The sequence below is a fragment of the Oncorhynchus nerka genome, linkage group LG27 (assembly GCF_034236695.1).
Source record: "Oncorhynchus nerka isolate Pitt River linkage group LG27, Oner_Uvic_2.0, whole genome shotgun sequence".
NCBI classification, from domain to species: Eukaryota; Metazoa; Chordata; class Actinopteri; order Salmoniformes; family Salmonidae; genus Oncorhynchus; species Oncorhynchus nerka.
In genome coordinates, this window is record NC_088422.1 from 36,729,715 (window position 1) to 36,756,457 (window position 26,743).

The window sequence follows — 26,743 nt, forward strand, 5'->3', positions numbered from 1 at the left end:
GCAATTAGGGTTGAGTGCCTACTCAAGGGCACATCGACAGATTTTTCACCTGGTCGGCGAGGGGATTCTAACCAGCAGCCTTTCAATTACTGGCCCATCGCTCTTAGCCACTAGGATACCTGCCAGGCTTTTCCCAGAAATAGCTAGTTGTTTTCAGAGAGGAAATGGTTGCCCTCTGCCCCATGTTTGGGTGGTGGCCATGACGGCCCCCTAGTGGAGGTAATGTGGGAATCAATTTAAGGGGCTGAAGCCCCCCTCACTTCAGGGTTTTGACTTGGGGGAATATTTTATGTCAAGATGATATAAAGCAGTGTTATGCAACTGTGGACCGCTAATTAAATGAAGATGGTTTCTGTGATGATTTGGGATTTAGCAGCCTGGTATTATCATGCCAATGCTTCTGCAGTTAGATACGATGGGGAGAGGATTTCATGCTCTGCTTGGGAGTAAGAATGGAACGTCTGAGGGACAGTTGTGTAATAATTATTATGCGTTAACAGTTTGATCTTTTTACTGCTAATTTGGGACAGACGCTCCGAGCCTGATTATGCACGATAATGGTTGCAATCAGGATAATCTGTTCCCTCCATCTCTCCCTATTTCTCTCTTGCTTTCTCTCCCCTACCCACTCACTCTCTCCCCTACCCACTCACTCTCTCCCCTACCCACTCACTCTCTCCCCTACCCACGGTCTCCTCTTGTTCCTTATTTTCCTCTCTTCCTTCCCTCCTCTTTCCTTCTCTCTTCCCCCACCACTCATTTACCCCTCCTCTCTCTCTTTCTCTCTCTCTTTCTCTCTCTGTGTTTCTCTCTGTTTCTCTGTCTCTCTCTCTGTTTCTCTCTGCAGCCATTCGGTTCTCCCCTTCTAAGAGAGCACGTACGTCCATCCCTGCTCTGAAGTCGTTCTCTCAGGAAATCCTGTCTTCTCAGAAGGAGGAGAACGAGGAGGAGAGTCGGGACAGGCTGGGAGGAGCACGCAGTCTGGCCAGTCTAGACGGACAAGGTAGACCAGCAGCACACTATCATCAATCATCCACACATTCATGTGTTTTATTTCCCTTTGGAGGTTGAGCCAAAAGCACCAAACAGGAGTCACTTTCGCTCCCCAGATCTGTCATGTAGAACACACCTCTATGTCTGGATAGATGGACCTTTTTAGAACCACTTGGTCCACATAAACAGGTCCTTCACTAGCGCCGTAAAACTGTCTCCTGTCCACCTCCAGGCCTCACTGAAATGTTGCCTCACCGGAATGATAGCACAGCCCTGTTATTACAGCCAGCCCGTTTTGTGTGCGTGTGTGTGCGCGCGACTGAGTGAGCATTATCAACAAGTTCTCATTATCACTCGCTCTTTGTCTCTTGGGGATCCATTATCAGGGCCTGACTCCAGTGATGGGGGTGTATATGGCTGGCTGAGTTAGAATCAGGACCCTGTCAGCAGTGATGGGGGTGTATATGGCTGGCTGAGTTAGAATCAGGACCCTGTCAGCAGTGATGGGGGTGTATATGGCTGGCTGAGTTAGAATCAGGACCCTGTCAGCAGTGATGGGGGTGTATATGGCTGGCTGAGTTAGAATCAGGACCCTGTCAGCAGTGATGGGGGTGTATATGGCTGGCTGAGTTAGAATCAGGACCCTGTCAGCAGTGACGGGGGTGTATATGGCTGGCTGAGTTAGAATCAGGACCCTGTCAGCAGTGACGGGGGTGTATATGGCTGGCTGAGTTAGAATCAGGACCCTGTCAGCAGTGACGGGGGTGTATATGGCTGGCTGAGTTAGAATCAGGACCCTGTCAGCAGTGACGGGGGTGTATATATGGCTGGCTGAGTTAGAATCAGGACCCTGTCAGCAGTGACGGGGGTGTATATGGCTGGCTGAGTTAGAATCAGGACCCTGTCAGCAGTGACGGGGTGTATATGGCTGGCTGAGTTAGAATCAGGACCCTGTCAGCAGTGACGGGGTGTATATGGCTGGCTGAGTTAGAATCAGGACCCTGTCAGCAGTGACGGGGTGTATATGGCTGGCTGAGTTAGAATCAGGACCCTGTCAGCAGTGACGGGGTGTATATGGCTGGCTGAGTTAGAATCAGGACCCTGTCAGCAGTGACGGGGGTGTATATGGCTGGCTGAGTTAGAATCAGGACCCTGTCAGCAGTGACGGGGGTGTATATGGCTGGCTGAGTTAGAATCAGGACCCTGTCAGCAGTGACGGGGGTGTATATGGCTGGCTGAGTTAGAATCAGGACCCTGTCAGCAGTGATGGGGGTGTATATGGCTGGCTGAGTTAGAATCAGGACCCTGACAGCAGTAGCCACTAAGCTTTCGTAACTCTTGACCTTCCTCCTCTGTAACACCACTGTTGGCCAATATTACAGGAAGAGATGAGGGTGTGGACTTCTGAATAAGGCCGAGGGAAGTCTTGGTTTATATTGCAACATAGCTTCTTTAGTTAATTGGAAATCCTATTTTTTTCCTGTTTGAACTAAACAACACCCTGGTACATTATGTACAACCGTCACATAACATACCATGTACCCCGTCCATGGGTGATTTCATTTGGCCCCCAGAAGTGTTTTTTGTTCAGGGGGGGCATAAAAGACTGTAAAAACACCAGCAAATCAACTCCAAGTGATGTGTATCTGTTCTAAAGTATTCCCACGCACCATAGAGAGACGTGTACGGTTTTAAATGATTGTTTTCATCAAATATTCATCTAGAGGATGATCCCTTCCATTAAACAAATTAAATGTTTCAATTTGAATAGCTTACTCTATTCCAGTTAACCAATTCTACTCATACTATCTCGAGGGATAGAAGGTTCATGCAGGGACACTTACATAATTGTTTTATTCACACTTTATTATCTCATCTAATTAGACTAAATCAAACACACATGTTCTGTCCTGTGGGTCCAACTGTCTTTAGACCAATAGTACAGCAGCGTTTATAGATTGACTGACTGAAGGCATTATCACTGAGGTCATGGCTTTGTGTTTGTTTATCACTGAGGTCATGGCTTTGTGTTTGTCTGTCACTGAGGTCATGGCTTTGTGTTTGTCTGTCACTGAGGTCATGGCTTTGTGTTTGTCTGTCACTGAGGTCATGGCTTTGTGTTTGTTTATCACTGAGGTCATGGCTTTGTGTTTGTTTATCACTGAGGTCATGGCTTTGTGTTTGTCTGTCACTGAGGTCATGGCTTTGTGTTTGTCTGTCACTGAGGTCATGGCTTTGTGTTTGTTTATCACTGAGGTCATGGCTTTGTGTTTGTCTGTCACTGAGGTCATGGCTTTGTGTTTGTCTGTCACTGAGGTCATGGCTTTGTGTTTGTTTATCACTGAGGTCATGGCTTTGTGTTTGTCTGTCACTGAGGTCATGGCTTTGTGTTTGTCTATCACTGAGGTCATGGCTTTGTGTTTGTTTATCACTGAGGTCATGGCTTTGTGTTTGTCTGTCACTGAGGTCATGGCTTTGTGTTTGTCTGTCACTGAGGTCATGGCTTTGTGTTTGTCTGTCACTGAGGTCATGGCTTTGTGTTTGTCTGTCACTGAGGTCATGGCTTTGTGTTTGTCTGTCACTGAGGTCATGGCTTTGTGTTTGTCTGTCACTGAGGTCATGGCTTTGTGTTTGTCTGTCACTGAGGTCATGGCTTTGTGTTTGTCTGTCACTGAGGTCATGGCTTTGTGTTTGTCTGTCACTGAGGTCATGGCTTTGTGTTTGTCTGTCACTGAGGTCATGGCTTTGTGTTTGTCTGTCACTGAGGTCATGGCTTTGTGTTTGTCTGTCACTGAGGTCATGGCTTTGTGTTTGTCTGTCACTGAGGTCATGGCTTTGTGTTTGTCTGTCACTGAGGTCATGGCTTTGTGTTTGTCTGTCACTGAGGTCATGGCTTTGTGTTTGTCTGTCACTGAGGTCATGGCTTTGTGTTTGTCTGTCACTGAGGTCATGGCTTTGTGTTTGTCTGTCACTGAGGTCATGGCTTTGTGTTTGTCTGTCACTGAGGTCATGGCTTTGTGTTTGTCTGTCACTGAGGTCATGGCTTTGTGTTTGTCTGTCACTGAGGTCATGGCTTTGTGTTTGTCTGTCACTGAGGTCATGGCTTTGTGTTTGTCTGTCACTGAGGTCATGGCTTTGTGTTTGTCTGTCACTGAGGTCATGGCTTTGTGTTTGTCTGTCACTGAGGTCATGGCTTTGTGTTTGTCTGTCACTGAGGTCATGGCTTTGTGTTTGTCTGTCACTGAGGTCATGGCTTTGTGTTTGTCTGTCACTGAGGTCATGGCTTTGTGTTTGTCTGTCACTGAGGTCATGGCTTTGTTTGTTTATCACTGAGGTCATGTCTTTGTGTTTGTCTCAGTGAGGTCATGGCTTTGTGTGTGTTTGTGTGTTTCTCCCAGTGTTTGGCTCCTACCTGCGTCCTGACCTCGTCCCTGACACCCCGTCCTTCTACGAGGGCTCCTCCATGGGAACCATCTCCTCCATCTTTGTCAACCTGGAGACCCAGTCTGAAGACAGGTACCTCTATCTGCCGTCTACCTCTGTTTCCTCTAGACCTTCCATGTCTCCCCTCCATCCCTCTACCTGAAGACTCCCCTTCCAGTTCTACCTGTCTTCTCAAAGGCCCAATTCCAAATGGATTTACACCCGTGTGTAAATATTGGCAACAATGATTTTGACCTGGGACACCAGGTGAGTGAACAATTGAGCTAATTAATGACGGAACCAACAAACCCTCCAGATCAGATCAGCAGCAGAGCCCCTGAGTTGATCAGCCCTGCCTACCATAGGGATTTCCCTGAGGGGAGAGTGTGATGTAGATGATGACAGGTTAGACACACTGAGCTACCTGGGAGGCCTGAGGGAAAACATAGGACTCTGCCCCCACACGTTGTGGAGACGAGCCACATGGAACAGGTGACTCAGATTTGTCAGGCTTTGTGACAGTTTCCACTAAAGATGCCCACGAAGACCTGCTGGGAAGACCTGCTGGGAAGACCTGCTGGGAAGACCTGCTGGGAAGACCTGCTCAACCTGCGTTGAGTTCAGATGCAGTGCAGTCCATAAACCATGGACTTAAAATTCTAATCTCCCTCTAGAAAGAACCGTTTCTTCTCCTCTCATCTCATCTCCCCCAGCCCTCTCCGTCTGTCCGTCCAGTAGTCTGTTTCTTCTCCACTCATCTCCCCCCAGCCCTCTCCGTCTGTCTGTCCAGTAGTCTGTTTCTTCTCCTCTCCCCCCAGCCCTCTCTGTCTGTCCGTCCAGTAGTCTGTTTCTTCTCCTCTCCCCCCAGCCCTCTCCGTCTGTCCGTCCAGTAGTCTGTTTCTTCTCCTCTCCCCCCAGCCCTCTCCGTCTGTCCGTCCAGTAGTCTGTTTCTTCTCCTCTCCCCCAGCCCTCTCCGACTGTCCGTCCAGTAGTCTGTTTCTTCTCCTCTCCCCCAGCCCTCTCTGTCTGTCTGTCCAGTAGTCTGTTTCTTCTCCTCTCCCCCCAGCCCTCTCTGTCTGTCCGTCCAGTAGTCTGTTTCTTCTCCTTTCATCTCCCCCCAGCCCTCTCCGTCTGTCCATCCAGTAGTTTGTTTCTTCTCCTTTCATCTCCCCCAGCCCTCTCCGTCTGTCTGTCCAGTAGTCTGTTTCTTCTCCTTTCATCTCCCCCAGCCCTCTCCGTCTGTCTGTCCAGTAGTCTGTTTCTTCTCCTCTCCCCCAGCCCTCTCTGTCTGTCCATCCAGTAGTCTGTTTCTTCTCCTTTCATCTCCCCCCAGCCCTCTCCGTCTGTCTGTCCAGTAGTCTGTTTCTTCTCCTCTCCCCCAGCCCTCTCTGTCTGTCCGTCCAGTAGTCTGTTTCTTCTCCTCTCCCCCAGCCCTCTCCGTCTGTCCGTCCAGTAGTCTGTTTCTTCTCCTCTCCCCCCAGCCCTCTCTGTCTGTCTGTCCAGTAGTCTGTTTCTTCTCCTCTCCCCCCAGCCCTCTCTGTCTGTCCGTCCAGTAGTCTGTTTCTTCTCCTCTCCCCCCAGCCCTCTCCGTCTGTCCGTCCAGTAGTCTGTTTCTTCTCCTCTCCCCCCAGCCCTCTCTGTCTGTCTGTCCAGTAGTCTGTTTCTTCTCCTCTCCCCCCAGCCCTCTCTGTCTGTCTGTCCAGTAGTCTGTTTCTTCTCCTCTCCCCCCAGCCCTCTCTGTCTGTCCGTCCAGTAGTCTGTTTCTTCTCCTCTACCCCCAGCCCTCTCTGTCTGTCCGTCCAGTAGTCTGTTTCTTCTCCTTTCATCTCCCCCCAGCCCTCTCCGTCTGTCCATCCAGTAGTTTGTTTCTTCTCCTTTCATCTCCCCCCAGCCCTCTGTCTGTCCGTCCAGTAGTCTGTTTCTTCTCCTTTCATCTCCCCCCAGCCCTCTCCGTCTGTCTGTCCAGTAGTCTGTTTCTTCTCCTCTCCCCCAGCCCTCTCTGTCTGTCCGTCCAGTAGTTCTGACTCTAACTCAAAGCCTCCATTCTGAGGCCTGCCTGGTCTTGCTCCCTTCTCAGGCACCTGTCTGTTGCCCTCAATTGTTTTATTAATGTTTCATTAATATTTGACTCCAGGCTTTCAGAAGGTCTGATTAAGAGGAATTGTTTAGATGAAAAATTGTGTGATTTGCTGCCAGGGTGACTTTCCACTCTGTATATACTGTGTCAGTCAGTAACAGGTGTGTGTGTGTGTGTGTGTGTGTGTGTCACCTTTAAGAGAGGTAGGCAATAACGTGCCATAAAATGGTAAACACATTCCTCAATTTAAGCAAAGTCAGGTGACTTTGTAAATGGCCTGTTTCAGATTTCACGCCAGCCCCATAGAGCCCCCTGCTGTTCACGATGCTGTGTCTTCATGGACGTTTATTTTCCTACGTCAGGAGAAGATTATTTGGGGACTGTTTTTCGATGTCCATAGCCCAGTAAAGGAGCTTCACATAAAACAGAATGTCCCAGAATTCCCTGCCCTAGATTCACTCATATCCTGTTGTCTGAGTTCATAGATATAAACTTCCCCTAGAGAGACCTCTACAGCCAGACATCAGACATCACATAGTCAGACTGTTTCTCTCTACATCCCCTGAAGGTGTTTTTTGTCTTTTTGATGCTGGATTCTTTGATTCAACATGCATTTAGCTACACCATCTGTATGGCCTGTTATGTTAGTGGTTTCCTAACTTTGTTGTGTTGTGTGAAATTGTAAACCACCTTAGGCCTTTTTGGGTTGTTCTTGAATTGCGTGACATTTGCATACACATAGCGTTGCCTTTGCGACCATGAAAAAATAGTTGCATATCATACGTTTTTGTTGATATTGAACTGTTTATCAATGATAAAACGTATTGCAAGTACTTTATACTGCAAAATGTTATGTTTATTCATTGTTTAAAGTACTTAGAGTAAGCAAATCGGCTTGTCCCAGTAGTGATGTGTTGAGTTGTAGTGACATGTTTTGGGGATTTAGAGTCTTCACGTTTTACTGCCTTAAAATTAAGTTTTAAAAGGGATTCAATTTGTTGTTTTCCCTACACAACATGCTCAATTAAGTCGCTCTGGATAAGAGCGTCTGCTAAATGACTTAAATGTAAATGTAAATGCTCAACATTTTCAGAGTGAACGATCATTTTAGGAAGTTGTCCTAATGTCCTAAAAAAATGGAAAAACAAGGATTTATTGATGTCTTCACACCCCAGAGTTCATAGTTGGTGGAGGCAGCTTTACACCTGTGTATCATTTTGAATAAGATTCTACAAACTTCGCACAACTCTTAGAGCAACATTTATCCATCATTTTTTTGCGAAATTGCTCAGGCTGAAGTTAATTTAAGTCCGGACTGAGACTGGACCACTCCGGGAACATGCAGCACCAATTTGTTTAATTGTCCCGCTGATAAATATGAACTATCCCAGGGTTATGTTTTCAGAAGGCTTTCCTCTACTTTTTTACCTGGGCTTTGCTTCTTTCATACACTGCTCAAAAAAATAAAGGGAACACTAAAATAACACATCCTAGATCTGAATGAATGAAATATTCTTATTAAATACTTTTTTCTTTACGCAGTTGAATGTGCTGACAACAAAATCACACAAAAATTATCAATGGAAATCAAATTTACCATCCCATGGAGGTCTGGATTTGGAGTCACACTCAAAATTAAAGTGGAAAACCACACTACAGGCTGATCCAACTTTGATGTAATGTCCTTAAAACAAGTCAAAATTAGGCTCAGTAGTGTGTGTGGCCTCCACGTGCCTGTATGACCTCCCTACAACGCCTGGGCATGCTCCTGATGAGGTGGCGGATGGTCTCCTGAGGGATCTCCTCCCAGACCTGGACTAAAGCATCCGCCAACTCCTGGACAGTCTGGTGCAACGTGGCGTTGGTGGATGGAGCGAGACATGATGTCCCAGATGTGCTCAATTAGATTCAGGTCTGGGGAACGGGCGGGCCAGTCCATAGCATCAATGCCTTCCTCTTGCAGGAATTGCTGACACACTCCAGCCACATGAGGTCTAGCATTGTCTTGCATTAGGAGGAACCCAGAGCCAACCGCACCAGCATATGGTCTCACAAGGGGTCCGAGGATCTCATCTCGGTACCTAATGGCGGTCAGGATACCTCTGACGAGCACATGGAGGGCTGTGCGGCCCCCCAAAGAAATGCCACCCCAAACCATGACTGACCCACCGCCAAACCGGTCATGCTGGAGGATGTTGCAGGCAGCAGAACGTTCTCCAAGGCGTCTCCAGACTCTGTCACGTCTGTCACATGTGCTCAGTGTGAACCTGTTTTCATCTGTGAAGAGAACAGGGCGCCAGTGACGAATTTGCCAATCTTGGTGTTCTCTGGCAAATGCCAAACGTCCTGCACGGTGTTGGGCTGTAAGCACAACCCCCACCTGTGGATGTCGGGCCCTCATACCACCCTCATGGAGTCTGTTTCTGACCGTTTGAGCAGACACATGCACATTTGTGCTCTGCTGGAGGTCATTTTGCAGGGCTCTGGCAGTGCTCCTCCTTGCACAAAGGCGGAGGTAGCGGTCCTGCTGCTGGGTTGTTGCCCTCCTACGGCTTCCTCCACGTCTCCTGATGTACTGGTCTGTCTCCTGGTAGCGCCTCCATGCTCTGGACACTACACTGACAGACACAGCAAACCTTCTTGCCGCAGCTCGCATTGATGTGCCATCCTGGATGAGCTGCACTACCTGAGCCACTTGTGTGGGTTGTAGACTCAGTCTCATGCTACCTCTAGAGTGAAAGCACCGCCAGCATTCAAAAGAACGACCCCTTTATTTTGATCCACTTAATAAACAAAACCATATCGGCTTCATCCATACGGAACGCACTGGCCACCACACACCAGTTGTTACCAAGCCTCCACTTGGGAAGGAGTGTGTTAAGTAATGTTTGGAAGGAGTGTGTTATGTTATACTTTAGTTTCATCCCAAATATCACCCTATTCCCTACACAGTGCACTTCTTTTGACCAGAGCCCCAATGGGCCTTGTCAAAAGTAGTGCACTAGGGACAAAATAATGACACTATGTAGGGAATAGGGTGCCATATTGGGACCCATACTTTCTTTTGTATGTCTACTCATGTGTCTTTGGTTCTCCTGTGTCCCTTTAGAGACGACATGGCGTCCAGCTCCACATTCACCCTGGAGGACAGCGCCATCTGTCTGACGTCAGAGCAGAGCACCATGGACGTAGAGGTGGACATGGACCAGGACGATGGCTCAGTGCTCGACGTCTACTTAGTGAGTTCTCACCCACTGGGTGTATCCCAAATGGCACCCTATTCCCTAAATAGTGCACTACATTTGACAAGTGCCCATATATAGTAGTGCCATAGGGAATATGGTGCCATTTGGGAGGGGCTGTGGTGGAGCGGTCTGAGAGCTTAAAGTCCCTCTGTGTCCACATCACTAAGGACCTATCATGGTCCATACACACCAACATAGTCATGAAGGGGGCACGACAATGCCACTTCCCCCCCTCTGCAGGCTGAAAAGATTTGGCATGGGCCCTCAGATCCTCAAAGTTCTACAGCTTCACCATTGAGAGCATCTTGACTGGCTGTATCATCGCTTGGTATGACAACTGCTTGGGCATTCCGACTGTAAGTCGCTACAGAGGGTAGTGTGTATGGCCCAGTACATCACTGGGGTCAAGCTCCCTGCCATCCAGGACCTCCTATACCAGGCGGTGTCTGAGGAAAACCCTAAAAATTGTCAGACTCCAGCCACCCAAGTCCTAGACTGGGTTAATTTCTTTGCCACATTTTGTTGCAGTATTATTTTAGTGCCTTATTGCAAACAGGATGCAGGTTTGGAGTATTTGTATTCTTTACAGGCTTCCTTATTTTCCCTCTGTATTTTTTGTTTGTATTGTGGAGTAACTACAATTATCTCCTATCACTACCATTTAAACTCTGCAACTGTTTTAAAATCACCAATGGCCTCATGGTGAAATCCCTGAGTGGTTTCCTTCCTCTCTGGCAACTTCGTTTAGGAAGGGCGAATGTATCTTTGCAGTGTATTGATACATCATCCAGAGTGTAATTAATAACTGCACCGTGCTCAAGGGGATATTCGATATCTGCATTTTTTATCACTAATCTACTAATAGGTGCCCTTCTTTGCAAACCATTCCAAACCCTCCCTGGTCTTTGTGGTTGAATCTGTGTTTGAAATTCACTGCTCAACTGAGGGACCTTACAATTATCTGTATGTGTGGGGTATAAAGATGGGGTAGTCATTTATAAATAATTGTTAAACAGTATTATTTTAGACAAGAGTCCATGCAATTATTATGTAACTTGTTAAGAACATTTTTACTTAATTAGTTTTGACATAGGGGTTGAATACTTATTGACTCAAGACATATCAACTGTTTAATACATTTGTAAACATTTCTAAAAACATAATTCCACTTTGACATTATGGGGTATTGTGTGTAGATCAGTAACACAACATTTCTATTTAATACATATCAGGCTGTAACAACAAAATGTGGATAAAGTCAAGGGGTGTGATTACTTTCTGAAGGCACCTTATCCTGATTGCCAAGTCACTTTTACCCCTACCTACATACATATTACCTCAACTAACTCGTACCCCTGCACATTGACTGATCTGTTCCTAAATCAAATACCCACAGGTTTTCCTTGTATTCAGCCTCGTTATTTGTGTTACTATTTACTTTTTTAATTGAGAAAATGTCTCTTACCATCTCTGCATTAGTGGGAAAGGGCTCGTAAGTGAACACCTGTTGTATTCGGCGCATGTGACAAATCAAATTCGATTTGGCCCTCCAGGACTGAAGATGCCCACCCCTGCCTTAGGAACAGATATGTCAAGGGGATATAATGAGCTGTATTTGTAGTATTTACTCACACTGCACTTTCTCTCTTGTGTTTCAGTGAAAGGGGAAGCTTACAAACAACCATTTCCTCCACCATTTTACTTTTGTCAATCATCTGACAATCGCTACACTCCATTGGACAGGGCTCCTTTGACTCCACCCCCAGCGCTGCTAGATCCACTCTGTCACCAAAACAAAGGACTGGGATGCTCACATCTGATAGGCTGATGGACTGAAATCAGTGATTGACATCATTGGAATTACATGACATTCCATAGTTAATGTGATCAATTTCAGACCCTTAGAGCATGTCAGAGAAGTCCCTTATTTTCTTTTTGTAGAATATTCCTTTTTCCATGGCCTATAAATTCATATATATATTTAGAAAAAGTATAGAAAAACATTTCTTTGAATGTTTTAATTTTCCTACGGACCAGAAGTGACTCTTTAAAGTGATTGAAAAGTTATAGCACTTGCTTTGTAGTAGCTGGTTGGATGAACGTTTACAGTGACAACAGCATCTTGGCCACTGCAAAAGTGTGATGGAAAACAAGGCCAATATGGACGAGCCTGGACTCATTATGCTGTAAATGGAACTGATACATTCTGAAACCGCCAAACTCTAAAGACTCATTGGCTGCTATGTTGAAGGTAGCCAGCCAACCAACCATCTTGCTATGAAGTCCTGTCTGATTGGAATGAAGTAAAGGAGCAGTTTGAAGGCCTGCTGTTGACCTGAAATAGGGTCAGTGTTTCTGGATCTCCAGCTCCATGGAGGAGGGTGATATGCACTCGTTCCTGACAAAATGGCACTTTGGATGTTAGTTTTGAATACTGTATGTAAGAACTATTTTTCTTGAATGTTGGGTTTAAGTGATCACCAAACCTAAACACAGTTTTGGATCGGTGGAATATGCACATTTTTACACCTATGTATGTCATTGCTAAGTACGTGGGTAGATGCACAGACAATGAAGGACTACAGTAGATTGTTTGATGCACAGACTAGTTTTATGGGGAAGGGGTGTCATGGCTGAGGATTTTCTTTGAACAAGCGCGTCCTCTGTATTGCTAAGCAGCAGTTGGCCTCCATTTTAGACTGAGAAGCTGGTACATGACCTCACCCTGAAGACCATATCAAACTGTCTCTCTGAATTCCATGATCACGTGTCGGTTTTGAGACCATAATTTATTACATAAATCTCAAATATACGGTTTGCTGAAGAGAAATATTTTAATCATTGAATGTAAAGACACTCCCTAAAAGAAATAAAAAATGCTTGACACTTCTCATTCATTCATGTAGAACACATCCACACCAAACCCCTGCTCATTTGCTAGTGTAAAGTACAAATGCAAGTCAGCTCATTTCTGTAGTGTAGCAATTTTAATTTATCGAACATTGTCCAAATTGCATTATTTAGTGCAAATAACACTTAAGAGGACTTAGAAATATACAAAGTGTGCCCATTCTTTATATAGAACATTCAAGACAAATGTATTCAGCTGATGTCGCTCCTGACAACGCTGTTTCCCCATGGATTCTGAGAAACTGATTGGAGGATTCTGCCCTCAGCTTTAGACTTTTTGATTGCACAATATTGAGGTGTGAAATGTTTAGTGTCTCAATCTAAAAGCACATCTGGTCATATTATACTGTAGTAGATAATGGGCTCTGTGGATTTGTCCTGGTGTCTAAAGCATCATGTCGGGATGTGAAATGTCACGTAGAAACGGCCATCCCAACAACCTCATCATCCCAAAAGCCTTTGAAGCCAATGACTAGGTCCATCTGAACACCCAATGCTGTAGCACAACGTATATCAGCCATATAAGCTGTATGTTACTTGGACAAAACATAGTGAGGGAGGGGGCAACCAACAGATTACTTCAATCTTATCCATCCATACTGTCAAATCAAAGAACCTATGACACTTGTTCTTCCAATTCCAGGTTGCCTTAAGTCAATTCACATACACAGGTAAATTCATTCTCGGCCTCTGTATAATACATCACATCCATAGTGCTCCTTTACAAATATAGAGATTTTAGCCAAAAAGAGTGTACAAAGCTTTGGACTCCCTCCCCCCATCAGACCACAGGTCGTCACTAGAAGGAGAGGAGAAGAAGGTTAGCCATACTTTGCCTGAACTCTCTACTCAGTTTCCTTCTTTGTAGTGAAATTAACAGCATGAAAAGACGCTGTGATAATCAGTGATTAAAGCAAACGAAAAAGTATAGTCCAAAATAATATAATTGGAAATGATTTACAAAACAATTTACAAAAAGATTGGTTCTGTCGTTTCAGAAATTCTTGAATTTATATACAAACACATCCATGGACAGTTTAACAATGTTTTTGTGGCTCAGGTGGCTAGCAACTACTGATGGATTAAAGAAAGCCCTAAATCAGTCTGATACGATTATTTCATCTGGAACATTCTGGATGATTTGTAAAGAAATTCCGGTTGACAGATGAATGGGTAATGTAGTCTGTGGGAGCCCATTGAATGATGGGAAATGTAGCCATATCTCTTCAGGACAAAAAGGTGTTTCGCCTTCCAACACCTGAGAGAAGACAAGGAGAAAGAAAGTTACCCCCCAAAAATTGAGGGCAAATCCAAAAACTATTTTATTTTAATGATTCATGGTGGTGACACTTCGCATCTTAAACGTGACATGCAACAGTGGACTATTGAGAAAAGAAATACTAAAAATATATATTTTTAGTTGATTTTCCCTTTAAATATGGCACACAATGAAAAACAACCTCAACTGATTTATTCATTTGACATGTGTGGTAAAGAGTAATTCAATGTCTATGGTCTATATAGAAGGCTTGTGGCTGTGAGGATACGAGGGGGTTTGAGTTAGGTATTACCGGTGAGATTTAGAAGAGGATAGGTTTTCTGCTGGTCTTCTCCTGGACGTAGCCGGTGAAGCGTTTGAGGAACTTGGGGTATTCTCTCTTGGCCACGGCTCTAAGGACTGAGGCAGGGGCCCAGCCTCCAGGGTTCACTAGGGGAAAACAACCTCTCGGTCAATACATAACTACAAACAGTAAGCCTGCATGGAGTGATAGAATCACTATATTTCAACATTTAACTCTCATTCTCCATCCACACAAAGCTCTGCCATAAAAGCTCTATACCTGACCAGCTTAGCTGGGTTCCATTATGTCAAATAAGGAACATAATGGAAGAAGATTTTTATATCGATGGATAAAGTCAACTTGACCAGGCGTATAAGGACAACCATGTGGGGACATGAAAAAGGTATTGAGCTGCTGTACTCACCGTTGGCCACATACGTGATCTTACAGAGGACGTTGTCCCTGCTGATCTCTTTGTTGCCCTCTGGAGGGCTCACCAGGGTCTGGCAGATCATGGCCACGTTGATTTTGGCACGGATACACCGGTTGGTGGGCTACACAACGAAAAGGGAGTTGATGAAAAGGTAAGAGGAGAGCGGAAGACACTTCTTTAGCATCAGATGTTAAGAACATGTATGACAACAATCCCTGGGTGTGTCTGTGGAACTCACCTGGGCGTTGTCGTGATCTACAGAGAAGTTGCAGACCAGCCACGTGTCTGGGTCATTCTCATTGGTCGCCAGGATTTTCCTGATAGCTGATAGGTAGAGGACATCCCTCTGAGAGGCAGGCCATACTCTCTGAAACACAACCATTGGCTGTCAGTCAAAGGTGACCTGTCCAAAGACAACCCACCTGTACGAGAGCCTGACCGACTACAGTGAACCTGAAGAACCAGGGGTATATTACCTTGTGTGTCTGGTAGACTATAACAGCATTGTCTGAGAGCGTCTCCACCACGTTAAAGTTTTCAATGGTGGCTGGAAGGGAAATAGAGCAAGACAGGACAAAAACAAAAAACAATTCAAGACGTTGTGTGCAAATTAAGAAAACAAAAAGATTCTAATCTATGAAGTTAATCTGATGATTAAAGAGGCAGATAGACTCACTCTCCCAGTCGTTGCGTACATCCGTGTCCCAGAAGTAGTGGCACAACTCATGTCCGGTCACACCCTTCACTGCATGGGTGGCTTTCAGAGGGTCCAGAACGATGCCGTTCTCCTCCACCTCTCTCCTGTACACCTGAGATAGCACACAGTCACTGACAGTAGCCATATTGGACCCATACACACCGACAGTAGCCATGTTGGACACATACACACCGACAATAGCCATATTGGACCCATACACACCGACAGTAGCCATGTTGGACCCATACACACCGACAATAGCCATATTGGACCCATACACACCGACAGTAGCCATGTTGGACACATACACACCGACAATAGCCATATTGGACCCATACACACCGACAGTAGCCATGTTGGACCCATACACACCGACAGTAGCCATATTGGACCCATACACACCGACAGTAGCCATATTGGACCCATACACACCGACAGTAGCCATGTTGGACCCATACACACCGACAGTAACCATTTTGGACCCATACACACCGACAGTAACCATGTTGGACCCATACACACCGACAGTAGCCATATTGGACCCATACACACCGACAGTAACCATGTTGGAACCATACACACCGACAGTAGCCATATTGGACCCATACACACCGACAATAACCATGTTGGAACCATACACACCGACAGTAGCCATGTTGGACCCACACACACCGACAATAACCATGATGGAACCATACACACCGACAGTAGCCATGTTGGACCCATACACACCGACAGTAGCCATATTGGACCCACACACACCGACAATAGCCATGTTGGACCCACACACACCCATGTTGGACCCACACACACCCATGTTGGACCCACACACACCGACAATAGCCATGTTGGACCCACACACACCGACAATAGCCATGTTGGACCCACACACACCGACAATAGCCATGTTGGACCCACACACACCGACAATAGCCATGTTGGACCCACACACACCGACAATAGCCATGTTGGACCCACACACACCGACAGTAGCCATGTTGGACCCACACACACCGACAGTAGCCATATTAGACCCACACACACCGACAGTAGCCATATTGGACCCACACACACCGACAGTAGCCATATTGGACCCACACACACCGACAGTAGCCATATTGGACCCACACACACCGACAGTAGCCATATTGGAACCACACACACCGACAGTAGCCATGTTGGACCCACACACACCGACAGTAGCCATGTTGGACCCATACACACCGACAGTAGCCATATTGGACCCATACACACCGACAGTAGCCATATTAGACCCACACACACCGACAGTAGCCATATTGGACCCACACACACCGACAGTAGCCATATTGGACCCACACACACCGACAGTAGCCATATTGGACCCACACACACCGACAGTAGCCATATTGGACCCATACACACCGACAGTAGCCATATTGGACCCATACACACCGACAGTAGCCATATTGGACCCACACACACCGACAGTAGCCATATTGGACCCATACACACCGACAGTAGCCATATTGGACCCATACACACACATCACAGTTCACAGTATGAGTGAGAGGGTAGGTAGTCTAGGTAGTCTTCTATACTAGGCACGCAGGGGGCAGCCTCACCTTCATTTCGCCCTCCTCCACCACCAGCTGCCAGTTGGCGTCGCCACCCATGTCCTGCAGGGAGTAGGTCATGTGATTCTGAACCACGTCCTCCACCTGAGACAGACAGTCAGACGTCAGATGTAGCGGGCCTGCAGTCACTGCGGTGTAGCAGTCTCTGCCTGAACTACATGCCACTATTAGAGAGACAGTATCACCGGGAGGGAGAAGAAGACAAGGTACAGGACATACAGACAGCACAGTTGATGCTCACATTGCTGGGGTCCATGCCTGATCATGCAGTGAATGAGGGAGCGAGGGAGGAAGAGGGGGCGAGGGAGGGGTAACTACAGGAATCCAGTCGTGCATTGCATCCGCTGAGCTCAGATGGTGGTCAGGGGGCGTGGCCGTAGCTCTACACTCCCTCTCATGCTAGACACAATTCAATCCATATCATTGTGTTATGTCGATGACGAGGCCCTTTCTCAACGTTTTCGTGAATCTAAGCTGCCCTGTAGCTCAGCTTGCCTACACTGATAACAGATGTCTTCTAATCATTTTGCAAAAGGAATGAACATGGATTCGTCAAGGACAGCCCTGGACAGTGTGAAGACAGGTCTCGGGGGTGGTGGTGGTGGGGGAAACACACTGAAGTGCATCAGGAAGATGGACCGAGACAACGAGTTGAAGAACAGGTCATCAGTCAGTGTTGAAGCTATGTAGACAGCACAGTGTGTATTAGAGCTCCTAGTCATTCCCATGCAGCCAATCTGTCAGTAGAGGGCAGTGTGCATCCACAGGGGGCTGGTGACACGCTAGCGGCGCTCAACACATACAGTACCTGTGCGCTGAATCTGTGAACATCATCTGAGGCACTGACTAATTCAACGGAGGACAGGGAGGAAGAGTAGCTATGGGGCTACGCAGCAGAGGAAGAGGGGGAGGAGTGGAGAGAAAGTGTGATGGGAGAGAGAGAGAGAGAACAGAGGGGGAAAAGGGGAGAAAGAAAGAGGAGAGAAATAAAGAGGTGAGGAGGGGGAGAAAGAGGAGAGAAAAAACATCCAGGGAATGAGACCCAGGATGCCGCCACACGTGAAAGACGAGCAGAGAGGGTTTATACCACCCTTCACTACATGAGGGTTACCCAAAACAAAACAGACTAAATCAATACGAGGTCAATAGAAACCCAGCGTAAAACAACCTGTCTGGAGAGTAGAGGAAATCCCACACAAACACCACTAGAGAAAGGCCCAGTAAGAATACCCATGTTGGAAAACGTATCAAACCAACACACACACACACGATCTCAGATGTCTCTCTATGTGGCCTACAGAGGAGAAGACGCCAATAGCCATGTACTGGCAGGCCTGTTACAGTGAAACAGCTTCATAGTGAGGGAAGAATGTCAAGAGACAAACCATATCAACTGAACAGACTCTTGACTGTGCTAAATGCACTGGTGACACGCTGTCATATTTAGTTGGTCTGTGTGTGCGAGTACCTGTTTGGCAAAGCGGTGTGTTCCGATGACGGAGTATGCGTCTCCAGGGGGGACGGGGGTCAGTCTGGGTATCCTCACCTTCTCTGACTGACACGGAGGAGGAACACACAACCAGACATCAACACCACATTACTCTCAGAATGCTCAGGTTGTCCAATTTAAAATAAAATTTACAAAAAAAAAATAATATATACATTTTTTATTTTTTTAAATCGCTCACACCTCTAGGTCCAACATCTACATGCTAGATCTGAAAGGAAAGGATTTCTCTGCAGTAGGAAAGGTGGACAACCCACCATATTGCTTTTCCCTCTAGAGGCTGCTCAGATCTATACAGCATGTAGAAGTGTAACCTACCTGTTCCTCTATCTTGTCTTGTCTGTCCAGGGCAGCTTCCACCGCATCAAAGAACTCCTCCTCGTTGATGAGGCTGTTAGGACCCTCCTGTAGAAACACCACAGTCAGACAGACGTACTGCTTCCAGGTCAGGATGTAGCATCTAGTAGCCAAATCAATCTCATGCAACAGGAATCAATGCCCCGCAATCTGACGGAGAAATACCCACTATGACTAATACAATGTCAAAACCATGAGCCGCAATATGTCCATTTTCTAGTCTAGTATCTATACTGAATAGCCAGTGGTAAAACATGACTAAGATCACTCATGTGGTTCCAGTATACATCATCACTACAGGTGGAAGTGTCAAGAGTGTCGGCAGTTTGAAAGGTTTGGAATTATTACCTCGTAGTCGGGGCCTCCGTAGTGAGATTTCTTCTTCAGTTCACTCAAGGCCGACTTGTAGGCATCCTCCACCCTCCTCCTCTTCTCCAGCTCCTACACACACACACACACACACACACACACACGTCAACTGGAAGGAACACTGTTCTTGTAGAGCATGCGTTTATGGTAGGATCTCACGCTAGTTTAAAATGAAACATAGAAAGGTAGTTATCAAGCTGGTTAAAAAGCCCATAATCAACCACAGTTGTCAATGCCAACAACCCTGAACTTTCAGAGGATGAACAGAAAACAAGCGTTGCTGGAGATAATCTTACACTGATCTTAAAACAGTCTAGTTCACAAAAGAGTTCTCAATCCTGACCCCGTTGGTGTGTGTGTGTGTGTGTGTGTGTGTTCTCTCTGTACATCAGCACACTGTGATCCAGGCCTACATTACCAGCCAGCCAGCCAGCAGACGCCTGGGAGTTTATTTCTGCTCAAACTGGTTTAACCTCCAGTCTCAAGCTCCACCACAGGCAAGTAAAACTGACTCAAGAGGAGAGAGTCTCGCCTTTGTCTGGCAACCCCTGAGACGAGCTCACTGTGCCCCATCTATGTGTACTAAACCTGGCCGACCGGCCTGAGAACCTGTCACAAGGAGTGGAGAGAGAGATAGAGAGAGAGAGGAGCGCAAAGTGTTACGAGATGGACCACGACAGTACTGATTCATCTCTACCCCAGGTCCATTACATACTGTACTGACGGAGGATAGAAAGAACGTGTACCTTCGGAATGAAGATCTCCACCTCGAAACGAACAGATCTGTCAAAGTAGTGAATAAAACCCCATTGTCATACACTACCACTTTGTAACAATTACAAATACAACTCCAAATATTAACTAGAATAGTGGAGGGAAGGAGAAAACTGAAGTAGAGCAGTTAGTTCTGGTTCTAGGTTCCATTTCGAGTGTATTCCAATCCACTGTGGAGTGTAGTAACCATAGCAGAGACCTAGGTCCACACCTACTGTAAAGAAGAAGCTGCATGTCTGTAGTGGGATCCATCTCCGGCCGTCGTATTTCAGGAAGTCGGCCCCCAAGCGTAACGAGGGCTTCCGGGAAGACAGACTGTACCAAGACGTCCGAGCAGTCATCCTACTACGAAGTCCAGTCTGTGTGTTGGTGTGTGTCCCGTCCTGTGACGCTCTCTCTCTGATCCACATGGGTTACGCTCAAGACACACACCCGGCCACGCTAGTGTCAATCCGGTAGCATCAGCCAACTGCAGCCTGTTCCTACCTTTTTTGGGGGTTGGGCAACTTGCCTTGGGAATAAGATGGAAGAACTGGTTTTTCGACAGCTGAGCAGGGTGAGGATGTGGAGCTTTGTCATGCGCCTGATGCATAGTAGGGGGCGGATACCAACAGACTGCAGTATCTACAAACTCCAATCTAAATTCTTAATCCATTCATATCCCCATTAAAACCTTACTTTACAGAAATGCAGCCAGGGCTCCAGACGTTTTCCACTGGCTGCGTTGGTGCTACAAACGATCTCAGTTAAATGGTACCAGCACATGATTTGGTCGCAGCGCGCCGATAATGACCTGAGTCGCAGCGCGCCGATAATGACCTGAGTCGCAGCGCGCCGATAATGACCTGAGTCGCAGCGCGCCGATAATGACCTGAGTCGCAGCGCGCCGATAATGACCTGAGTCGCAGCGCACCGATAATGACCCGAGTCTCATATAACGTACCTGCATTCCGTACAGAACCAGGCTAGTAATGACTAGCCATATTTCAAGTTAACATGCCCTCGCAGTGCTCGACATTCAGGTACATTTGCCAGTGGCACATTGGACCAATTCCAATTGAAAGCTACCGGCCCGAATGACAAGAATACGTTATCTTTAATTTGTGGGCTGAACAAGTAGCCTAAAGCCTATAATGACCTACCATCCATACACAAATAATTACGTTTTATTATGACAATATCATATTTACATTGATTGTCTGGAGGGAAGAAATGAAACTGTTGCGCCATCTCATAAAGGTTGTTACTTGTTAGAGATCTGAACAGTCACTACAGGGCCCTATAAAATCACTTTCATGTTTCAGCCAATTCAGTTTTCCCAGTTTAATTTTCCCTGTGAGTTCTCAGATGTTTTCACTCTCAAATTACTTTTTGTTTTTCAACAACAAATGTGATGTTCTACGTCCACGACAATCCTTAAACCACCTCAGGAGACCAATTTAGATGTCTGGGAACATTTTTTTTTTTTGGGGGTATAGTTAAAATAATATAACATTTGAATTTTAAGCCCTTTAAATTGAGCGCCTAGGAAGGTACCATTATGTTTGGCTACTAGTGTTTTGGCTACATGTGATGGCAGAGTTTACTAAACAAATGCCCCGTGATTGATACAAATCACCAGGACACCATTCACTTTGCAGGCAACATTTAACTGAGAAAACCTTAAGAAATGTTCATTCAAACAGGGCATGATGACCGAATTGTGCATCGCAAAGATTCAACCAAGACTTTTTGAATACCTGGTCTGCATACCCATCGTTACACACCCATTGCTGTTTGAATACATCTTGATAATAACATTTTAAAAAGTGAAATGTGAACCAAAAACTAAATGCGACCAGCTACATTTTCTTCACTGACACCCAAGCGACCGATGTCGCACTGCCAAGGCAAATGCTCAAAATTAGTGTTTTTGTCGCAGTTTTGAGCCCTGGCAGCTGAAGGGTGGTTTATTTCATGCAATGTCTAAATAAACAGTCAAACTCTACCTTCAGAAGCAGGAGTGTCTTGAAAGGTGTTTAACAAGTGCCTTCACTACAAAGTGCTTTCAGAAAGAATGTCAACCTGGCCATGTTTCGGTCATTCAACAGATCACATGAGAGCCTAATAGAATGCAAATCCACCATGATCTCCCCTGAAAAGATGAATTCTTTACAAATGATCTACTTGCCTATTATTGCACAACAGTGTGGCCTATCTCGGCTGGGTGGGGCATTGACGGGATGCACCCATCCCATCCAGTTACATGAACCTTGACATGAGAGGTGTACGGTCTGCTCACTGGCTCAAACCATAAACACACCAGTCCACTTCTATGTTACCCGCCAGGTTGATTGACAACGCATCCTCTTCTGCAACAACAACCTGACTGGGGAACAGTTTCCATGGGAGGTGAGGGGTTGAATTCTTCCAGTGACCTTGGCTAAAGAAGACATGTGATTGGCTGTGGAAGCAGTAGGCTGTGACATACCTTGTCCAGCCTCTTCTGCCAGCTGTCCTCCCTCTTCACCATGAGCTCGATGCAGTGGGACAGGGTAGACAGGATCCCAGCTGTAGTGGCCTTAAACGTGATGGCCTCGCCCTTAAAATCGATCCCATTCATGCCCTTAGGACTGGCAGGGAGAAACACTGAGAACAAAAAGAGAGCGAGAGACTGTTAGATGGAGAGAGAAAAAATACCTGATAAATATTTTGATGCACAACACGCAAATTCTACACAAACACACATTTGGGACGAGAACACTCATCCACAGTGCAGCACCCCTAGAGCTATTTAGGGGTCAAGAGCCTTCCTCAAAGGAACTGCTATGAGTAGTAGCAACTCCAGTAGTAGTTACTATAAGTGTGATTATATACACCAGGTAGTTTGGGTCCTGATTGGCTGAAAGCTGTGGTATATCAGGCAAAACTACTTGTATGACGCAAAACTACTTGTTTACATTGGTAACCAGTTTATAATAGCAGTAAGGCACCTCAGAGTTGGTGGTATATGGCCAATATACCACGGCTAAGGGCTATATCCAGGCACTCCGTGTTGCGTCGTGCATAAGAACCCTTAGCCATGGTATATTGGCCATATATAGTGCATTTGAAAGTATTCAGACCCCTTCACTTTTTGTTACGTTACAGCCTTATTCTAAAATAGATTAAATTGTCGTCTTTTCTCATCAATCTACACAATGACAAAGCAAAAACAAGTTTTCTAGAAATATTACATTTACATAAGTATTCAGACCCTTTACTCTGTACTTTGTGTACTTTGTTGAAGCACCTTTGGCAGTGATTACAACCTCAAGTCTTCTTGGGTATGACGCTACAAGCTTGGCACACATGTATTTGGGGAGTTTCTCCCAATCTTCTCTGCAGATCCTCTCAAGCTTTATCAGGCTGGATGGGGAGTGTCGCTGCACAACTATTTTCAGGTCTCTCCAGAGATGTTCGACCAGGTTCAAGTCCGGGCTCTGGCTGAGCCACTCAAGGACATTCAGAGACTTGTCCTGAAGCCACTCCTGTGTTGTCTTGGCTATGTGCTTAGGGCGTTGTCCTGTTGGAAGGTGAACCTTTGCCACTGTTTGAGGTTCTGAGCGCTCTGGAGCAGGTTTTCATCAAGGATCTCTCTGTACTTTGCTCTTTCCCTCTATCCTGACGAGTCTCCCAGTCCCTGTCTCTGAAATACATCCCCACAGCATGGTGCTGCCACCACCATGCTTCACCGTAACGATGATGCACCATCCTGACGAGTCTCCCAGTCCCTGCCTTTGAAATACATCCCCACAGCATGGTGCTGCCACCACCATGCTTCACCGTAACGATGATGCACCATCCTGACGAGTCTCCCAGTCCCTGCCTTTGAAATACATCCCCACAGCATGGTGCTGCCACCACCATGCTTCACCGTAACGATGATGCACTATCCTGACGAGTCTCCCAGTCCCTGCCTTTGAAATACACCCCCACAGCATGGTGCTGCCACCACCATGCTTCACCGTAACGATGATGCACTATCCTGACGAGTCTCCCAGTCCCTGCCTCTGAAATACATTCCCACAGCATGGTGCTGCCACCACCATGCATCACCGTAACGATGATGCCAGGTTTCCTCCAGACGTGACACTTGGCATTCAGGCCAATCTTGGTTTCATCAGAACAGAGAATATTGTTTCTCATGGTCAGAGTCCTTTAGGTGCCTTTTGGCAAACTCCATGCGGGCTGTCATGTGCCTTTTACTGAGGAGTAGCTCCGTCTGGTCACTCGACCATAAAGGTGGGACCTTATACAGACAGTTGTGTGCCTTTCCAAATCATGTCCAATCAATTGAATTTACCACAGTTGGACTCCATTCAAATTGTAGAAACATATCAAGGATGATCAATGGAAACAGGAAGCACCTGAGCTCCAATTTGTGTAAATAAAGTATCCGTTTTTTTATTTTTAATAAAATGTGCAAAAATGTCTAAAAACGTGTTTTTCCACTTGGTCATTATGGGGTATTGTGATGTCATTATGCAGTATTGTGTGTAGATTGATAAGGGATTTTTTAAATCAATTTTAGAATAAGGCTGTAACGTAACAAAATGTGGAAAAAGTGAAGGTGCCCGAATACTTTCCAAATGCACTGTACCACCCCCCCATGGGCCTTATTGCTTAAACCTACACTGTTACTCACACTTCTCTCTGCTGCCGTTGTTGTTGTGAAGGCCGTCACCATTGGGACGCGTGCTTGTGGGAAAGTCATCTTCATCCTCCTCCACTACTGGAAACGACAAACAAGAGTCCATCACTGATCTACCTCCTGGGGAACCACTAGGCAGGTGTGGTATTTACACCATAGAAATACAGAGCAAATGCATCTCTGTGACAGAGGCAGTTGTAATGGCCAGTTCAAGTACAAGAGTCCAAATGGAACTTTAAAATGATTATTCAGCAGACGTTTCTTGTCAAATCCATTTGTACCTTTGTCTCTCTGGAACTCGTCCTTGGAGACGCCGTCTGCGCAGCCGTCAAAGTACTTCTGCAGCGTGTCCACCTGTCTGCACAGGATGTCTCTGAACGTCTCCATCTCCGCCAGCTTCTCTCGCAGGCTGTGGCCCTTCTGGTCCAACACCACACACAAACAAACACAGGGGTTCACCGTTACATGTGAAAATAATTCAACAATCATGCATTGGGAATGAACGGGAGGGCTGACGACGGCAGGGTTTTCTAATCCTGGTCCCAGTTCTTCAAAAATGGTCTAAAATCGGATTTTGGCAATTGTATAGGATTAAATGTTAGAACTGCGTTTCCAAACTGAAAAAGGAGATTTGGATCCTTCGGAAAGGGATTCAGTAATCCAATTACACCTTTCAATCAGGATCAAATGTTGTTTGAGTTTTTCAATTCTCAAGGGTAGTGATTAGAATAGTTTTGATGCTAAACATCTGGATTCTCTCCATCCCCCTGGAAGGGTGGATTCAGAAAGGTGAAAGGCTCTACAACCAAGAAATGTCAAATGTAACTAAGGTGAGGAAGTAAAAAAAAAAAAACTTTCTTACAATTTAAAAACCAAAAGGTTCATTATGTTCAATTGACGGCAGTATAGGCATGTGATCAGTTGTTATATTGAGAAGTGTCAAATAAATGCATCTACTTACTTATAAGTGATATGCAGGCTCTATTATTTGTAATTAAGGTAGCTTTATTCATGTAGTTTACTCATCTCTGTTTCCCTATGACAGTGTAGAAGTTAAAGCACAACCTGTCCAGTAGATTGTAAAGTGTAGGTGTATTCAAAGCACTGGGGGGAGAAAAAAAACGGATTCTGTGATCTTGATATTGTGGTATCTGGATCAGAATGATTTTATCAGTTTATTTTTTTATGATAAACTTCAAACTTTTTTTTACAAAAATAGCTAGATGGATCTGATCCGGGATAGCAAAAAAGGAGGATGACAGAATACAGATCATTCTGATCCGATTAAACATTTTGACAAACTGGGCCCAGGGGACCCAAAAGGGGTGTACATTTTAGCCCCCCCCCCTAGCACTATACACCTGATCCTGGGCAAAAAGTAAAATGTGCCCCCCTTTGGGTCCCCAGGACCAGGATTAAGAAACATTGGCCTAGACCTTTCCAGGGGCTGTAATTTCAAACAGTGTTGTGGTGGTAGTTTACCTTGAAGGAGGAGGTGGAGGTGGCGGAGAAGCCACTGGCAGCGGAGGTGAGAGACAGCATGGAACCATGACGCCTCAGACTGGACTCTGAACCATACCCCGACTCCACCTGGAGAAAGGGAGGGAGAGATAGGATAACACCTCAGATCAGTCTGCATAGTAATGAGAAACAACATACCCCCAGCCAGAGAATAGACACAGAGTGGAGTAAATCAAACCCAGAGAAACAGGATGTGTACAGAGAGAAATAGGCCTATATGAAAGAAGGGGAGACAGGAATACTGACTATGCCTAACCCATGTGACCCAATAGATTTGGCGCAGGACAACATGACCGGCAAGATTTTCATTTACCGGACATTTCAGAAATTGACCAGACATCCAAAATGCTTTGGGTGCGTAACGCATTAGGGTGTCCACCTACGGTGCTCAAAATCACATTTACATTATTGGAATTCATTTGAAACAGAATAGAAATTAGCCTGTAAAGTTAGAATGATGTTCTTATACCAAGATGACTGATTTTATTGAAAAGCAAAACATTTCCTGTTATGTCTTCATTCCTGCTATAAATAATAAATCATAAAAAATAAAAGAAAAACATTTAGCCAAGAAGAACAACTCACCT

General features: G+C 45.8%; 2 protein-coding genes across 6 annotated transcripts in view; one reads left to right on the forward strand and one right to left on the reverse strand.

Annotated features, from left to right (window-relative positions):
* The window catches only part of LOC115111705 (phosphatidylinositol 4-phosphate 5-kinase type-1 beta-like), a 90,478-nt gene extending 77,851 nt beyond the window's left edge, over window positions 1-12,627 (forward strand). The window contains exons 12-15 of the mRNA XM_029638045.2: window positions 848-1,003; window positions 4,392-4,509; window positions 9,603-9,732; window positions 11,397-12,627. Of these exons, the coding sequence (XP_029493905.1) occupies window positions 848-1,003; window positions 4,392-4,509; window positions 9,603-9,732; window positions 11,397-11,399 (407 nt within the window). The 3' untranslated portion in view covers window positions 11,400-12,627. The remainder of the gene's footprint in view (window positions 1-847; window positions 1,004-4,391; window positions 4,510-9,602; window positions 9,733-11,396) is intronic.
* The window catches only part of LOC115111704 (ceramide transfer protein), a 34,579-nt gene continuing 20,133 nt past the window's right edge, over window positions 12,298-26,743 (reverse strand). The window contains exons 4-18 of one of the 5 annotated variants that reach the window (XM_029638042.2): window positions 26,118-26,225; window positions 24,917-25,055; window positions 24,630-24,713; window positions 22,434-22,591; window positions 19,169-19,261; window positions 18,782-18,868; window positions 18,425-18,511; window positions 17,765-17,842; window positions 16,945-17,040; window positions 15,320-15,452; window positions 15,120-15,190; window positions 14,882-15,010; window positions 14,635-14,764; window positions 14,220-14,356; window positions 12,298-13,906 (exon numbers count right to left, since the gene is read on the reverse strand). In XM_029638042.2, the coding sequence (XP_029493902.1) occupies window positions 14,229-14,356; window positions 14,635-14,764; window positions 14,882-15,010; window positions 15,120-15,190; window positions 15,320-15,452; window positions 16,945-17,040; window positions 17,765-17,842; window positions 18,425-18,511; window positions 18,782-18,868; window positions 19,169-19,261; window positions 22,434-22,591; window positions 24,630-24,713; window positions 24,917-25,055; window positions 26,118-26,225 (1,521 nt within the window). In that variant the 3' untranslated portion in view covers window positions 12,298-13,906; window positions 14,220-14,228. Of the gene's footprint in view, window positions 13,907-14,219; window positions 14,357-14,634; window positions 14,765-14,881; window positions 15,011-15,119; window positions 15,191-15,319; window positions 15,453-16,944; window positions 17,041-17,764; window positions 17,843-18,424; window positions 18,512-18,781; window positions 18,869-19,168; window positions 19,262-22,433; window positions 22,592-24,629; window positions 24,717-24,916; window positions 25,056-26,117; window positions 26,226-26,743 lie in introns of all 5 variants that reach the window. The other 4 variants (XM_029638041.2, XM_029638040.2, XM_065011641.1 and 1 more) reach the window with 4 other exon arrangements.